The following is an 18,321-nucleotide window of genomic DNA, read 5'->3' as shown; positions in this document are numbered from 1 at the left end:
CTTATAAGAACAGGTGTGAAGTTGAAAGAGTGGAGGAAAATACTAGATCCAGGAGATAAAGCTACCCTTCTAAATGAAGATGGTACTTCATCTGCAGCATTTAATGCTTCCCAGAGCTAGTGAGGACAAAAACTGTGGGGGTTTTGTTTTGTTTTAAATAGAAGAACATTTAAATTGATCTAAGAAGTTTAGCAGTTGAATATGTCCTAGGCTATCATCAACCAATATTGCCTTGTTTTTGCATATTGGAGACAAGTACTTTTAAGCATAGTGTAGTTATTCAGCTCTTAACTGGGAAAATGAGCTGTATTCTGTGCCAACAGTATAAAATGTATCATTTTCATATAAAAATACTTTCAAATTATATATCTATAGTGAACACTGAGTACTCTGGAATTTTTATGTGGTGTCTAGAAATAGGGATGCTTTGCATAAATTAGATGCTCAGGTTTCAGTGCTGTCTGCATAAAGAATATATAGTAAAAAAAATTTTATTCCGGTCAAAAAACTCGCTGGTTTACTGCTTCTGCAAAGGATGGGATAGCTATGGTGTACACCCAGAGCCTCATTTGGAAGCAGCTGTGGTTCAGTGGATAGCCTCCTCACACGATCTGAAATTGGGCACAAAGTTCAAGAAAAATACAATAGAACTTCGTTTGTTGGTGTTAAAAGTAAGTTTTAGGAATCCTGTTGTGAATTGTGGAAACAATCAGTAAAGAATATTTCTGTGGTCAGTCTGAAACTGAAGCAGTTGCACCGAAGTTTGCAGCTTGTTGAGCCATCACAGATAAGGAATCCCTCATCAGTGTAGCGTGATGTCTGCTGGCTCGTTTGGTTATAGCTTTGTTCATTTTCACTGACTTGCATATGCATAGATAGGAACCTCTTCTTCTTTTGCTTTTTAGAATTTTAAAGGTGATTTTTTTGTAGTAGCTTTTTGTGAAGCAAACACTAAGTATATTTTCATTTTAAAATACATTTCATTTTAAAATACATACAACGTGCTATGGTCTTTCGGGTGACCAGTTTGCAACACGTGTTGCAGGCAGGCAGTCTTGACTCAAGGAGTTATTACCGAATTTCATTTTTTGTCAATCAACATAAAGCTTCATATCACTGTTTCAGGCACTGAGAAGATGAAAACAAAACAAGACTCCAAACAATTTAAAAAATGGCTTTTTCCCTGCCTTCTCCAGGCTCAGCTTTGATCAGAGGCCTCTCTTCTCCCCGTTTCTAGTCTCAGCTCCCCTTGTTTTCACTGCATGTTAACGCTGTGTGTGCCAACCCCTTTGGTGAGCTAACTGGTGGCACAGGAGGGTGGGATTGTGTGTGAGACGTTTTCCTTCTGCTGCCTCTTATGTGTTCTCTTCTGCTGTAGCCTGGTGACTCCGCAAGCCACAGCCCTTCAGGGATGGGTCCCCTCCATGGGACCTTGGGCAGAGGTGCCCTGGCTCCCCTGGCTAGGTGATGTTTCGGTGTGTGGCACGTTGCTTACCCCAGCTTCAGAACTGGCTACGGGTGGCACACGGCAGCTCGTGACCATCTGCCACACAGATCACTCCTGCAGCTTCCGCTACCAGAATCCTGCCAGTTATGCCCAACTGAGAGTTCTCACTCTCCCACTTTAGTTAAAATTTGATCTCTCTACATTATTTTTCCCAAGACTTGGGTTTGTAATATGTTAAATAATAGCCAGGTTACCAATTACTTAGTATTTGCATTGGTGAATTAATTTGTCAGTGATAAGTATGGTTGCCACTTAAACAGCTTCCAAGGTTGAATCATAAGGGAGAGTAAACGCTCTTGGTTTTTTTCACTTTGAATAAATAGTTACAAAGTGGTTATTGCTTTAATATTTTTAGTAGAAATAACTGTTTTTTCCCCTCTAAATAATTGCTTTCCTCAGGTGGCTTCTTCAATTTATTCTGAAATATGTACCCCTTATAGCTTTAAACAGTTAAAACATCTGTTTATTATTTGTGCACTACACTTTAATTTATTTTTTTTAAGATTGCATATGGAAGTCGTAAGTCTTGTTGCTGTACTTTATTAACCAAGTAGAATGCAGGCGCTGACTGTATGAAAGTAAATACAACACATTTAAAAGCTAAAAAAACCCCGCCGCTTTGTAACTGTAAAAAGATGCCATTCTATCCATGTGTTGTTTATCAGCTCATTTATCTTTATATTTATCAGTTCAGCATCCATCTTAAATTTTCAAAACAAAAAAGCCCTCATTGATTTTTAAATTCTTCCTCTCACTTTGATTTTGGGTAAGATGAAATATAGTTGTTTTTATCTCATGTTTTTAAGTGTCTTTTGTATTTTTTGGCAATGTATTTTTCTTGTCTGAGTTTATTATTAACAATACGCAAAGCTTGATCTGCTGTGTAGAACTTATTAGTCTCATCTTTTTGTGTATCTTGAAAGAGAAAAAGCTCCACTAAATATTCCCTTTTAGGTCCAGGCAAATAAGGGTTGTGATAGGAAATGCCATTATAATTTCATTTTACATTTTTTTTCCCCCTCTTCAAATTGAAACCTATCCAGTTCACAGCAGGGGATACTTCTTATAAATGCTGATGATCATAATCTTTACTACAGTAAAAATAGAAAAGTAATTCCAATGTCTGAAAACACAGGAAAGCTCTTTTCACTAGAAACTAGTACTATTGTTAGCCTCTTTGTAATTATCTTATTTTCTTACTGCTGTCATCACCGAGTACCTGAATGGTTTGTGTGAATTCTCTCACCCCATCAGTAGGTAAAATTGTCAGAAAGAGTGTGAAAACTACCTAGGGACATGGATTAACCTTGCATGATATGAAAGATGGGCTATAATAATCCAGTTTTGAGCAAGTATGCAAAAGATGCAGGCTGCTGTTGCCAGCTTCCATTGAAAGGTCCAGATCCCAACGCTGTTTACTGACAACTGGTTTTCCGTGGGTTTCTAATGCAATAATTCTATTGCTGTTTTGTGGGAGGGTTATTTGTTTGTTTCCCCCGAATAAAGAAATGTGTAAGTAGTAACCTTTGCCCATTTTAGTAGTAAAAACGCAGATATCACTGTTAGAGTTCTGAAGTTTAGGTAAAACAGGCCATCATTGCTAGAAAGCCAAGTATATCTGTTAAATTTCTATAGCACAGAATAGTTGTTTAAAACAGTAATCCATTTACATAAAAATAATCAAGTTGCGGTCATCTTCCAGCAGTCAAAGTAAGTGGTTTTTTTCTCATTTGCAGACCATCGAACTAAGAGTTCTGTTAGAAAAATGTCCTTGAGAGGACCAAAATACTGTGAGAGTTTGAGATTTTCACGAGGAATTACCATATATGGTGTACTTCTTGAAAAGGCTCTCCAAAGTAGAGATGTTGGACATGCAAGATTGAAATACAGAGCTTGCATAAGCTTTGCTATGTTCTTGCTGTAGAGTTTGGTTTGTCGTTTATGTTCTTTTAATCTCCTCTTGAAGCATAACAGCATTGGTTTGGGTAAAAGCAGCCTGCTAACATACAAAGCAAGTAATTGATCTGGCTTTCTTCAGTTGAATGTGTTCCATACTTTGCCTTTTTTGGAAAGGAATATGTGAACATTTATAAGGCTTCCACCAAGTCATTACCAACAACAGAGGCAACTAAATATCAGGATTTCATGAAAAAGTGTCCTCAGTCCTCTCCCATGTGAGCAACATAGTTCTGGTTTTAATTCAACCAAAAATGTTCACTTCCTATTACACTATGGAAGTGGTATTCACTTACCCACCAGTGTCCCCTGGCTAAATGCAAAGAAGATCTGCTTTCTACTTTTAGAAGTAGTGCTTGCAGGTTCATCTCTAGGGAATGGACATTTAACAAAAGTAACAGACCCGTGCCTTACGCGGCAAAGTCATAGGCAGTTCTGAAATAAACATTTTAGGGATGCCAGCAGTCACAATGACTTTTCTAAACTTTGTCTTTAAAAAAGCAGGAAAGGTTCCATCAGCTGTGTGCAAACTAGGTGTTTGAGATCAGTACACACTGTTCTTAGCTAATGCCGTGAGAAGGTTTTTTTTCTAATGAGAAATGGAAAGACAGAACAAAGGAAATACTAAAGAATTCCTGTCTCTCCTCTCTTTGTTCCATCACTCTAGTAAAATTCAGTTCTGCTTGGCATTGTGTGGAGAACATATATGGACATCTTACCGTTTTGCGGACTGAGAATCTTTTTATAATAAGTGATAGAACTCAAAAGCTTGATTGTTCATTATTATGGGATTAAAAAAAAGCTTACTTTATTCCTTAAAGAGGACAAGTATTTTTCTAAATAGAAAGTTATTGACTCAAGATCTGAGACCTTGGAGTTGCCCAAAGAAAATATTTCTTCTGTTGCAGTTGCTCACTGTGTCTCTAAAAGTGGGACTGAGTGAGCCTTTGTTCTAATGTTCTTTATCTTCTAACATATATGCTGGTGACTTTGATGACAGACAATAGTGATCTTACCAGCTGGTAGAAATGCAAGCCAGTATGAGCAGGTCAAGTGCTATTCTATACGGTATGGCACAGTAGTATTTTTGTATACAGCTATATAGTTGAAAAAGCTAAAAAAAAAAATATTACATTGTTTTATGTCAGGTTTGAAAACATTATTTCATGCAAGTGTCTGGTTCTTGTTTATGTAAGTATATATATCTGCTTCAGTAAAAAGGAAGAAGTTCACTCTGATCTCTGTACTTCAGAAAAGTCAGTTGGAGAGGGTTTTTTACCCACTTCATAGACCACAAGAATGATTGAAAAATGTATTTGCAGTACCATCTGTACAACTTTTTTCTCTCCGCTAGTGAAATGTGTCTCTACATCTGAAATGTAGCAATGTTTTAGTCTGGGAAAGTTTGACTTAACTCTGCAAACCGTCAAGTTAAATCAACTTAAACAATTGCAAACGCCGTTTACCCTTTTATTTCATTTAACCTAAATTGATTGAGCATGAACTAAGTGAAATTAGATTATACATTTGCGTTTTTTTTTTCACAGACTTAATGTCTGAAGACCTAAGTCAGTCTCACTTTCTGTAAGTTTCACGGAGAGGAAACAATTCTCAAAGAAAGTGTAGATGTGAAACTCTAACAAAGGAACACTTGCATATGTAAACTCTTTTCCCTGGCATTAATTATCACACTGGGTAGATCTTGTGGTCATGTTCTGCTTTAAGATATTCTGTGTTCATAATTTTACATACTTCCTGTTGTGCCAGTGATGTCTTTCATTCTGTTACTTCATAGTTTCTGTTCTTTGAATGCTGGTGTGTTTGGCAAAAAGAAGAGAAGCAAAAAATGCAAACAGCCTGCCACACACCCCCGCAATTCTGGATCAATCCACGCTGATCAATGTAGATTTTCTCAGTTGTACATCAAGTTGCAGTTCTTTAGTAGTGATAGAGGCTTTTCTGGCAAAATGAAGGCAGCCTTACAGGACTGCTTTGGCTGTGTGTTCTGGAAAGCTGTTCCATTTATGGTACATGATTACATTTTTTCAATTTGAATGGAATAAATATTTACTGATGCAATGGAAGTTATACATGTGTACCTTAGGTGTCAAATAAATAAAACACTTTGAGTATATAGCATGTAAATACTGATAGATCTTCTCTTTTCAAAGCGTCTTTGTGTATTCCACCCTGGGAGACGTGGTTGAAAAATAATTCCCTGAAGTGCTAAGGTGCACATGTCTTCATGAAATGTGTGCAGCTGGTTTGAATGTCTGTGTGGATGAGACGACTCTACTGTTGTCTTTACAACAGAATTTGTAATTTAGTAAAACAAACAGAACACAACTTTTGTTTAAACAGTCCTCTAGATTAGTACAAGAGCAACTTATGCTTTCTCTTATATTTATGAATAATGATCTTTAAACATGGTACTACAGTCTTCTTCAACAAAGAGTGTAGTAATTCTGTTTATAATTTCTTGTTATATTAGAGTAGCCTGAATGTTCTGCTTTTGATTACTAATTTTCAAGGCCCGGGGATCTGGCATGGATTTGCTGAGTTGCTGTTAAATGCTGTTTAACTTTCAACTTTCCTGTCTTTGAGTTGTTGTTGTATTGAAGATTCGATAGGCTAAACCTTCACTGTGCCACGCATCAAGAAACACAAAGTTTTGGGAGAGAGGTACTGTTACTTGAAATAGGAAAAGAAACAATTTAATTATTCCCAAGGAATACTAACATTTTTGTATGTATAATAAAACTTAACCTTTTCTTGGTTTTGTTGTAAGAGTAGGGATGAGTCTTTCTTTAATGTATAACAGTGAGCAGTTAGTTGTTGTCTAGAATATAAAAGAGGAATATTGGTTGAATTTTGGGGGGATTCTGTATTTCCTGACTGATGGTTAGTTAAGAAGAATATTCTTCCTTCCAGTGGCTTTGTGTTCTGCACAGATTTTGAGCAATTGACCTAGTACCTGGGAAGAATTCCAGTTGTATTTGATGGTGCTTAACAACAAGGTAGAAGACAGAAATAACGATAAACTGTCAGAATTCTTCTAAATGTTCAGATTCTGTTGTCTTTACTAGATTCTCAGGAAATGGAGAGACCTTAGAGACAGATTCTGTTTTTCCTTAGTATGCATGTCATTATCATCACTGCGTTAGTGTGAGGTGAGCAAGTCTTCTCCCTAGAAACCTTGAAATATGTACTGAGCCTTACATTTGTTCAGTGCTTTATTTCTGCAGTTTCTCATGTTTTTGTTGCCAAGTCAAGGCTTAAAACATAGTTACATTAACACACACATTTGCTATGAATCCATATCCTTTCTCTTGTCTCGTTACGCTGCCTGAAAGAGCGATGAGAGCTGTGGCTACGAGGTGGCAGAGGTTTTTGCTATTGTGTGTAGCTGAACACTCCTGTAATGCTGCCTCTGGCTTTCCACATGTCCTGGTGCAGAAGAAAAGGATGAGTGTCACAATTGCAGCTTCTGGCCTGCTCAGGATGTTCTGGAATTCATGTAATTCCCTGAACGTTGCAGGTGGACATGTTGGACCATGCCAGTCCTCACGCTAGCAGTGCTAGGTGTGAGGGACGTGCTGGTTTGTTTCACTGTATTCAGTAAGGCTCACCTCGGCGTGAAGGGATATAAATGTAGATACAAATAATAATAATAATAATAAAATGAACAGAGGAAGTAGTGAACTGTCCAGATGTTTTTGGATTTACATTATATCCACATCCTTTGCTGTGCCAGGGCCAGAACTCTCCTCATGCCTCTCCCCACATATGGGGATACCTCGTACTGCTCTTACAATACCATTCCCTTTCCTGCTTTTTGGACATAGCAGCGTTTGCTGTGTGTGATTCCGAGCTGCCCTTGTGCAGACTGGCCCAGCCTGGAGCACAAACAGGGTGGGTGATGTCCTGACCTGGGGCAGGAGAGGGAAGTAGGGCTTCTCTATCCAGCAGTCCATTAAAAGAACTCATGGCACATAATGTGACTTGTACCTTTTCTTCCAGCTTTGGCTGAAATATAGTAATGGGATTAAAGCTATTCCTAGTACAATTGTAGAAGCCTCGTTTCCTTAGAAAACAAACTTCGAGAGTTTGAAAAGAAAATAGAGTACCTCAGTCAAACCTTTTTTCTTTTTTTTTTCACTCATGTATTAAGTGTCTCATGTTGCACTCTTTGAAATGCTAATATTAATGATCTTGGAGATGTGGAGGTACTTTTTGAAGGAGTTGTGCAGGTCAAGCAAAATTTGGCTTGGTTTTCCATTTGCTCTTCCAGAGCAGCTCTTGGTATTTTTATGTCACACCTGCAAGGACTAAGATGACCTTGGAATCAAGTCACTTTCAGTGTTAAGAAAGAAACTGATTTGTTTACTTGCCTTTCCACAGACAGAAGATGATACAAGCTGTAAACTAATCAAGTTTTTCACCTGGTAGGACAGAAAGCAGAGACAACTGAAAGTGACACCAAAGAAAATCAAGTAGAAAATAAGGCCTGTTTTGTTACTTTAAAGTTGAATATTTGGCACTGAAAGGACCGAATGAACCGTCAAGTCCTATATCCTGGTGCCACTGGCAGTCACTTTGTGCAGTTAGTTTCACAAATTTATGTTGCCTCGTCTTAGGTATTTTGTCCTAGATAGTCTTATTGGGGAGCTTTTCAGAAATTCTCTACTTTGCGGCTACAGAACCTTCTGACTTTTACTCCAGCTGCTTTCACACTTGGCCTTACTCTCTTCGCCTTTAACCACCATTAACGGGTTCTCCATTTCCCATGGTCACTGCAGTATTTCTTCTCTGTATCTGATGTTATGTAGTTTTGTTTTACCTGAGCACAGGTAGATAGAATTGCAAGGAGTACTCTGATGGGATCCCGTCAGGTCCTATCAGTGCCACCTACATTCAAAGGAAATGCCTCTCCTAATGCATCCAGGTGTCATGTTTGTCTTAACATGTCTTGTGTTACTTGGCTATCTTCTTGAGAATGAATATACTACTGGATTCCATTATATTTCTGTTATTCCAGTAGTATTTACTGATTTTTTTCCTCTGTGATACAGTGTTTATTTTATTCTGAAAAGTGCTTCCAACTTCAGTTGTTGATATTAGAGAAACCATGAAGGACTATCCTTTTAGTGAGAGTTTTACTGACTTATGTTCAACCTAAAATTTCGCCTTAGATGTTGGGCTGATGTTCTAAATTGACACCTTAAGTAATCAAATCTTTTAGTTGATTTAGTCTCTCACTACCTGAAATATCTTTCATATGTAAATATGTATTCTTTTCTTACTGCTGCTTCCTTTTTTTTTTTTTTTTGGGGGAAAGTAGGTAAATGACAAAAAAAACCTTCTTGAGTATAACTTGATTGGTGAAATTGATGGGATTTTTGATCAAGTAACAGAAGTGATACAAGCCTGGATGGAGGGGAGAGGCTTTGACAGATATGTTTTGTACAATGATACAAGTATGGTAGTAAGGCCTTAAGAACACTGAGGTAATAGACTAATGATTCTAAATATACTAAATGTTGCATGTAGATAAATATTTTTAAAAAATACATTTAGGATAATTTGAATATCCTGTTCATTTTTGCAACACTGTTTGGCTTGGTACTGTGGTGTAACACCATCTAACTTTCTCATGCTTTTGTCTGTTTTATCTCCAGGAGATGCTCTAGTTGCTGTAAATGATGTTGATGTGAATTCTGAAAACATAGAAAGGGTTTTGTCATGTATTCCAGGTCCTATGCAGGTACAGTAGTTAAACTTTTATTCCTTATGTCCTCTGTAAAAATTAATATTATTTCTAGCCTTTTTCCCTCAGGAAACAAAATGTAAGTGATCTTTTTCTTAGAACTTCCCCATCTGATTTTTGAACACATTGGTTGACTTCAGTGAAACTTAGAGTAGAAATTTCAGAGTTTAATTCTGCTAAGTTTTGTGGAAATAGGTAGGTGCAAGTAATGTCCCCACTAAGGGACATTAGGCACAGTCCAGCTCTTAACATATTGTTTGTCATCAGAGTTAGAAAGCACGTGCAACATACTGCAAGAGGTGGCAGCATACTTGTAGGTTTAGACTAACCATAACACTGGATTATTTTTTTTCCCAGTACAAGAATCAAGGTATTCTGAGTATTCGTGTTTCTCTCTGAGAACTACTACATACATGTGTGGAAAATCAAGTTTCATTACTTCCTTCTGCTCAGAAAATGACTTTAATATTATGTTATCACTGGCATCAAAATTAATTACTTCTTATTGAATACAGGGAAGTAACTCCTTTGAGATAAGCACAAACTTTTAACCAGCCACAGTTGTAGTTATGAGCAAAGATGACAAGTATGGTTGCTCTGAGAGTTGGTATTTTGTATGCTCTGATCTCAGCAAATGAAGGATGTGATGTTGTGGTGCCTTGCTCCTGGTGGGTAATAAGGCTGGAGATGTGCAATCTGGCAATAACATGCATGAAGCAAGATTCTGATGTCTCGCTTAGAAATAAATATGTCAACTGCAGAACAGTAGTGGCTTTTTTTGTTATGTTCTTATAACAGCAATAATCGCTATGGAAATACTTAAATAAAATAATTATCTCTTCATCAATATGAGAGACTCACAAACCACAAGAGAGAAAAAAGAAGCCTGGATTAACAAGTAGTGCTATTAAGGATATTTAAAACCATTTAAATGGGAGAAAATGATAACGCTTTCATATTTAAATAGAAAAATAAATTCTTGAGTATTTTAAGAGCTTTTAAATACTTTTAAGATCTTTGAAAACTGAATAATAATGAAGATTGATAGAAGTCAATAATAAAAATTGATAGAAAAAAAAAAAAAACTAACAAACTGACCTGATGAATAATGTCTCTTCCCCCAAAAAAACCTACTGCATATATCTTCTTTTCTAGCTGAATAATAATTTTGGAGCTATAACGAAGAATGAAATAACTAATACAGAACTAGGTAACTATTTCAGAATTACACCAGGAGACTGTTCATTACCTAGGCTGTTAGTAGTGTAAAATTAAGTATTTTGAGTTACTCTGCTTAAAGCCACTTTCTGGTGGAGAGGAACACAAGGTGGAAGCTGCAACTTTGTAAGATGGAGCAGGTTAAAATTATAGTGTGTCTGTAATCTCTTGGCAGTTTTTATTCAGGTAGAATATATGAGGTGATAATAGTGGAAATGTTTTACTGTCCAGAGATGATAAGAAGTGGAAATTTTAGGTTTTGTTAAACATGCTTCTGTTGGCAACTCCTGTACTGTAAGTGCCTGTAGAACTGTATCTGCAACTGCAGTAAGATTGAGTACTAGTATGTCAGTTTAGGAAGCTTTCCAAGATACTTGACAGTATGAAGCTTGCCTAAGCTACCAGAGCTGTGGTCAGGTGTTGGCAGAGCTCCATGGTAGAAAAACCTTGTCTTTCCTGTCTTTGACCAAATACGGAGTTGCTGTAACTGTTATTAAATACGCAATGATTTAAAAAGCAGAGATCATATAGTTTATTTAATTGTATGCTTGCTAGATTAGAGTATACGTATCACTTGTTGCTAAAATGCAATCCAACCCTTTATATAGTAGTTACTTCTAATGCAATGTTAAAGTTTACATTGTCAGTAAATCTGTCAAGTAGACAGCGGTTACTTTAAATGTATATTTGAAATATAACTGTTTGTCATGTTGGCTTTCCAAAACCTTTTATTAAAGTGCAATTACTCCTTTTTTACTGTACAGTTTGAGTCAAGCCAGAAGACTGATTGCTGAAATAGACCAGTGGAGAATTTAAATACAGAGTTCTGAGGTTTTTGCTGTGTTCATGCTGCTGAAGAAACAGAGGGTTGTTGTTTCTGAACTCTAGTAATAAAGACAGCTTTTAAATGAGCAAAATTGTTAATGTATTCTCATTCATCTTACATTGCAAAATGTATTTAAAAACACAGTTTAAAACTGTTTTACTGTAGTTAGAAGTTATTTATGTAAGCAAAGTCACTGCTCTTCTGGGTTCAGTGTTAAAAATTACTGGAAATAATTTCAAAATCTAATTACCTAGATTCTCTCGGTTGCAGCATGTGGCATAACATCTCTCATTATTATATTTCCAGAATTTTGTTTTCCTTATCTCAGTTTAGGCAAACTAGTTTCTAGGCACGTAAGGGCTAGGTTAGTGTCTGTAATGAGCAATACAAGTCCAAATGCTACATCAGCATTGGATACCCCGTTTAGAAGTTGTGTAGCAGTCACTGAATGTGACAGGACAAAGCATACTCCTCCATGTGTGTTTGAGATCATATGATAAAATTATATTCTGCAGTCCATGCAAATTCACATTTCTGTAATCAATCTGCTGTTTACTATCACCACGAGACAGAGAAGACAGAATAGGAAGGGGAAGATGTGTTAAAAATATATACTTTTCCTTATTTTGATACTCTGAAGTTGCAGAACCATTTTACCCGAAAGTTTCTAAAAATATGTAGCCTGAAGCAGACATTCAGAATCAGAAATTTCAGCCTGAAATTTTGAGTTACAGTTGTGCAAACCGTAAGCACATGGAAAACAGAGACTCAGAACAGGAAATGGCAGGCAATCTTAAAAGGCAGGCAATGCCACCAGCTCTGTCTATAATAAAATCCATATTCTAAGACGTACAGCTTTCCTGCAATAAACAGAACACATGCCTTTCTGGGTCAGACCAATGTATAACAGCTATATTTTCTGTTTCATACACTGACAAATGTGTATTAAGAAACAAATTAAATACAAAGTGACCTTCCCAGCAAGCTTCCAGCAGTCAATAGTTAGGAACCAAATTTGTACCATCTTCTTTTTTAATCTAGTTCTTAAAATTTCTTTGACCTCCACAGCATCCTGTAGCAGTGACTTACATAACTGGTGTCTTCAGCTCCATTTTTGTTGGTTTTCAAACTGCCATCTAATTAGGTGCATTTCATACCCCCAGGTTCCTGTATTATGAGGAGTAGTTAATCATCCATGTCTTATTCTTTGTACCATTGTATGACTTTGGAGAGCTCTATCAGGTTTCGCTTTTGTCACATATTTCCTAAGCAGAAAAATCCCCATCTATGTACCTCATCGTTTGCTGTATTGTTGCCTTCATCAGTGCCTTCTTGCAGTTTTACTAAATTCTTTTTGAGAACTATTCAAAATATTAAGAATGTGTGCATGCTATATATTTATAGATTGGAATACTAATATTTTCTGTGCCTTTCCTGTTCTACATTTCATTTCCTTTTCTGTTTTCTGCTGGGCATTAAACTGATTTTCTTTAAGAGAAATGGTATCAAAGTTGTGAAAGATTTCATAGTCAGTATTTGCAAAAGGGTACTTAAGTAGTCAGATGTTTAATCAGATCCTATACACTGCTTAGAATGAACACTCATTTCTCTTCCACACAAAAATAATAGTTTTTAGGGTATGTAGAAATGTAGTCTCTTGGTCATTTTTAATTACGGCTTTTTCCAGCCTAGATAAGTCTGTTTCACAGTAATTTTTTTTAAAGGCAGGAAACAGATTAGAACTTGGACAAAAGTTGAGAGGAACAGGAGATACCACGTTTCAAGCTGTTAGATAGAATGGAGCAGATTTGGAAAGGAACTTGTAGTCAAATTGTGCAGAGCCACCTTTCTCAAAATAGAGTGACTGCCCGTCTGAGCGGTGCGGTGGGAGGCAGCATGGGTACCTGCAGGAGAAAGGAGAGTTAAAGTTGTTTGGCCCACTTTGTTTTGAGCTCTTCTTTGGAGAGCTGTACTGGCTGTGTTTCTAAGACAAGACAAACTGAGTTTTCAGGGGCTTTTTGTTTGTTTGGTTTTGGGTTTTTTTTAAATTGAGAGACTAAAGGCTGCAGCATGAATTACATCTGTGCATCATTAGTGTAGAGACTGCAGCCGAAGTGTCATGAGTAAGTGTCCACAGACAAGATGTAGTAGAAGTTACGAGAAGTAGCTATTGAGCCTTGAGGAAATCTGCAAGAAGTTAAACAGGATATGAGGAAAATCCTCCGAAATACATGCAGATGGTGTGACAGAGAAAGAGAACTGAGTCACAGAATGCCAGAGAAGAAAACATGCATCTATAAAACTGAAACAATCAAGTTACTGGGTATTAAAAAGCGAGTGCTTCTTAGTTGGATGCTTCTGCTTCTCAAGTCCTGTTAATATGCGGTGTAATGAATCAGAACTGAAATAATGAGGAGAGAGCGAGGGATGAACCACTGTCAGAAAAGAAAGCGGTAGCACATGCCAGGAGAGCAGGACTGAGTGCAGTGCTGTTCCAGAGAATGGGAACAGAAAAGCGAAAAAAAGCTGATAGCAGCCAAAACAGGAGAGGAAAAGATTAATGAGAAGTGTTGGGAGGGAGTAGCGTGGAATGGGAAGGCAGCAGCCAGTGACAGAAATACTGTAGCTGGAAGAGCTGGTGATGGCACTTCTCTCTGATCTAGCCTGACAGGCAGTGGGTGTTCTAAAGCATCACTACTTCTTGCTGGCACCCCTCTCTTCAAGTATGTGTATACACATTCACAATTATGAAAACGTATATTATCTATACTGAAATGTATAAATTACCTCTGCTTGGGCTTTACAAATTTGTTGTAATTGGGAAAATGTAAGCCTTTTTTGTTGCATCAATCATTAGGATAAGCTGTCGCTGAGTTTAAAGAGAAGCAAGATTTGGTCTGATATATTATGTTTAAAACTTTCCAGTCAATAGACACCTTAAGGACACTTTAAGGCAGACAAACAGCCTTGAATAAAAACGTATGGAAGAGGGAACTGAGAGGGTGCCTGCTTAGACCAAATAGATATATTTTCAGTCATTTTGAACAATGATGAAAACTAAGGTATCATCCAAGAAAATAATTTATTCTTCTCAGAAATTGCAATTTTATGCTGAGTCTAGAGCTAGATATTTCTCACATATCTTTCTTTCATACTTAGGATGAAGTGTTCAATCCAAAAAAAAAATAAAATACTACTCTCTCATCACTGCTGGCACAACTAAGAAATGTAATTTTTTTGAGGCACTGCTCATAAAAAGGAGGTCTATAAAGCAAATTGTGAACCATATTTCCACACAAAGTTTGGCTTTTGTGTTTTGTGAGCCAGGAAATAGGCATTTTTTTTCTAAAATTCCAGGGGTTTACTTTATTTGGGAAATAAAGAACAGTAAGCATCCTGTGATTTTTTGACAAAGTAAACTTGATCATCTAAACTTCACGTTATTTTAATTTTTGTTTGTGCTTCGATTTATTTTCTTCTGAAGGCAGTGTGGCAAGTGGTGTAAACAACTTCTGTGCTTCTTTCTAGTTGTGTACACTTGTTAAACATGGCAACAAAACTTATTTGCTGACTCTACAGTGTAAAAAAAAAAAAAAAAAAGGGAAAGTTAACAAAGTGAAAATGTTGGCCGATTGAAGGAATTGCTGCTGAGTGTTACAAATTAACAGACTTTTGCAGTCTAATATGAATTGATTTCCCTGTGCAAATGTACCTGTCAGTGCACTCAAAATAACAAAGAAAAGCTCATGAAAGAGCCTGGAGGATATATACTTATGGAAGTGCTGACATTGTGAAGGAAGTCAAATACTGTGTGTGTTTCAGAAGTATGGTAATAGGTTTTGTGTTCAAACAAACCTAGAGCAGTAAGTATATTTTTCCAGTTAAAAAAAAAAAAAAAAAAAGGAAAGTTAACAAAGTGAAAATGTTGGCCGATTGAAGGAATTGCTGCTGAGTGTTACAAATTAACAGACTTTTGCAGTCTAATATGAATTGATTTCCCTGTGCAAATGTACCTGTCAGTGCACTCAAAATAACAAAGAAAAGCTCATGAAAGAGCCTGGAGGATATATACTTATGGAAGTGCTGACATTGTGAAGGAAGTCAAATACTGTGTGTGTTTCAGAAGTATGGTAATAGGTTTTGTGTTCAAACAAACCTAGAGCAGTAAGTATATTTTTCCAGTCTCAAAACCATAAGAATTAAGTATGAAAACACACCAAACCACATGCTTACTCACACGGTTCACAGAGCATGTAATAGCTGGCTTTGTCCTTAATGATAGATGGTTGTGTAATGCTGAGTATGTAATTGGTTTCTTGAAACAGCAGGAATTTTTGAATGCTTACATCTTTGTCAGTAGAGCTAAGAAAACTTAATCTCTTGAAGGGCTGAAACCGCATCTATTTCATGCGGTAGTAGAATGTAATTGTAAGTACAGCCTCATTTTCACAATAATTAATTATCTTAATAGGTTAAACTTACATTTGAAACATCAATATTTGAGCCTGAAGGAGCTTCTCAGCAGAGGTATAAACAGGCACAGTCAAGTATGAACAATCTGGTTCGGCTCTTGTGGGGAGAAGACAGTACAGACCTTCAGCAGGCTGTACAAGACGTGCCTCATGTCGTCATGTTCCTCGCAACGAAACTGGACTCTGAAACATCTAAGGATGAGGTACGTGGCTAAATGAAGCTGAAGATGAAAGGTAACAACTGACAACAGCAACTGCTATGCCTTTCGATGTTTAAAAAAAAACAAAAACAAAAAAAAAACCAAACAAACCTTGCTAATCATTTTGAGCAGTCTGTAAAATGCCCATTCTGACAGAAATAAGGCCTAAAATTCCAGGGAAAAAAAAGCATCACTGCCGACAAACTTTAATTGGACTTGAAATTCAGTGCTGCTGAGTAAAGAGCAGGCCAGAGGTGTTAACAGACAAAGCAGAGACAAATCCAGCAGTTTGTTGCTGTCTTTCGGATGCTCACTGGGATGTTTTCAACGCGCCTCTCAGACTTGAACTATGAAATCTGCCTAGTCAAAAAAATTTTCCTCAGCAGGAGCTGTTGGCAGTCCACATGCATAAGTACTTCTCCTTTGTCCCGTACAGCTTCCTTTCACATCTCTTTCAGTTTTGTGTTCCTCAGAAAAATTTTGCCAGTGTACATAGGAGCCATTGTAAGCTTGTGTGGATGTTGTTCACGGTGTAGCCATAGCTACAGACGCTCCTCTCTGAGTGCAGGGAAGGCACGGAACAGTGTGGAGAGCTGACTTTGGCCTCTTGCCTGATCTAAAAATGACAAATGGACAATGGACTTTTTAGGAACAAACACTTGGAAAAAGACTCTTCTCCCCTTCTGTAAATTCTCCTTAGGTTTAGCATAGTGCCCCAATGATCTGTATTATCTGTGGAGACATCAAATGAAGCACAATTTTGCTACTTCACAGGGACTGGGATGGTGGGACAGTAACGGAGTGGGGAGCAGAAGAAAGATATTTTGCTTTCCTCTGGAATGAATCCTTAGATCCAGTCAGTGCTCCATCCCTTCTCTGAGATGTCCTTATTTTTTGATACTGTTTTTCAGCTGATAGAAGTCTGTATCACTCTGGTGATGTGTAACAGAGGAAAAGGTGTTACAACTACATATAATTGAGTTCACTTTTATTTTCTAGAGATAGGGCTTGGGAGGAGAACCCCAAAAATTACATGATGTCATAATACCATGAAAAAAATGTTGTGAAGTTTGCAGAGTCAAGTGCTTGTAAGCTAGGAAATGACAGATTTATGGCTACTTCTGTAACTTTAATTCAGCCCTTTTGTACATACACAGCATGACATTATCTTTAAATATTACATTTTTTCTGAAAGATGCTTGTCTTGGACAGATGATAGTATGTAATTAAGGCTTATTAGGCAACCAGTACTTCATAATTCTGAAGTACTCGACTTAAATCATGGTTTTTTAACAAAATGTTTTTAAGGTAATATATGCTTCATTGTGTATTACAGCAAGATACTAACACTCTAAGCTTTGGTTTGCAGTTCTTTACTGTTTAAGAGGCCACAGTTTTTCATGGGAGATACCTTCAGAAGAAATTAGTTTATACCAGTGTCTCTTAGGGTTTGGTTTTCTTTGTGTTTTTTTTTAATAGCATTGCTATTAATAGGTGGGGTCATTCTGTGCTCTTTTTCCTACCCAGACACTATTTCCATTAAAGCATATGATACTGCAGTATTTTTCTGCTTTGGTATTTCCCAATAATAAAAGTGAAAAGAGCTCATTTAACTGTGAATTCAGTAAACTTAAGATGCTTTATCAAAGTTCACTTACATACTGCAAATAGTTCTTTTTTTTTTTTTTTTTTTTTTTTTTTATTTAAGTTTGTTGTTCAAGACTGCTGTGTTATGTGGATAGAACAGCTATGCACAGTTGTTGTAGACTTCAAGACCAGTGTTTTCTTGGTCACATAAATTTTATGAAATATTAAAACAAGAAGTTTTTTTTTTTTTTTTTTTTTTTTCTTCAATTCTAAGTTTGTTGTTCAAGACTGCTGTGTTATGTGGATAGAACAGCTATGGACAGTTGTTGTAGACTTAAAGACCAGTGTTTTCTTGGTCACATAAATTTTATGAAATATTAAAACAAGAAGTTGTTTCAGGGCCTCTGGCCTCCTCTGTTGGTAGGTGAATAGATATGCAAATGCCTAATTGCAGTTCCTGCACTTCAGAGTACATGGAGTACTGCTTTCTTGCCCCATTATTTCTCTACATTCTCTCAAGAAACAGCATTAACCCCGAATATTGAGCAGAGGTAAAAGGAGGATTGCAATGCACTTGTTTTCCCTTCAGACCATGGAAGAATTGTTTCCTAGAAGTCTTGGCAGTTTATGCAGCCCCAAATAGTCTCCAATATTGAGACATGCTTTGCTGGTGTAATCAAGATCTTTATAACATTACCAAAGAAAAGCCACCTTCAAGGCATCTGTCTTTAATTTCATTTGGTGAGCAGTAAGTGACATCTATCCTGCAGATGTACTGTTCCAGATTC

At 36.9% G+C, this 18,321-nt stretch overlaps 1 protein-coding gene and 1 long non-coding RNA gene across 4 annotated transcripts in view; one reads left to right on the top strand and one right to left on the bottom strand.

Moving 5' to 3' along the window:
- INTU (inturned planar cell polarity protein) overlaps positions 1-18,321 on the top strand; it is a 51,396-nt gene that overhangs the window by 12,630 nt on the left and 20,445 nt on the right. For all 3 annotated transcript variants that reach the window (XM_014950004.1, XM_014950003.1, XM_014950005.1), the window contains exons 3-4: positions 9,142-9,227; positions 15,746-15,949. In XM_014950004.1, coding sequence (XP_014805490.1) covers positions 9,142-9,227; positions 15,746-15,949 — 290 coding nt within the window. The remainder of the gene's footprint in view (positions 1-9,141; positions 9,228-15,745; positions 15,950-18,321) is intronic.
- On the bottom strand, positions 10,957-15,961 carry LOC106892654. The gene is made up of 2 exons (XR_001412920.1): positions 15,757-15,961; positions 10,957-13,178 (listed from the first exon to the last, which is right to left on the bottom strand). It is a non-coding gene; the product is annotated as an uncharacterized LOC106892654 (long non-coding RNA).

The sequence above is a fragment of the Calidris pugnax genome, unplaced genomic scaffold (assembly GCF_001431845.1).
Source record: "Calidris pugnax isolate Ruff unplaced genomic scaffold, ASM143184v1 scaffold42, whole genome shotgun sequence".
Classification (NCBI taxonomy): domain Eukaryota; kingdom Metazoa; phylum Chordata; class Aves; order Charadriiformes; family Scolopacidae; genus Calidris; species Calidris pugnax.
Note: the sequence above shows the minus strand (reverse complement) of the source record. Positions and strands in the feature narration are given on the sequence as shown.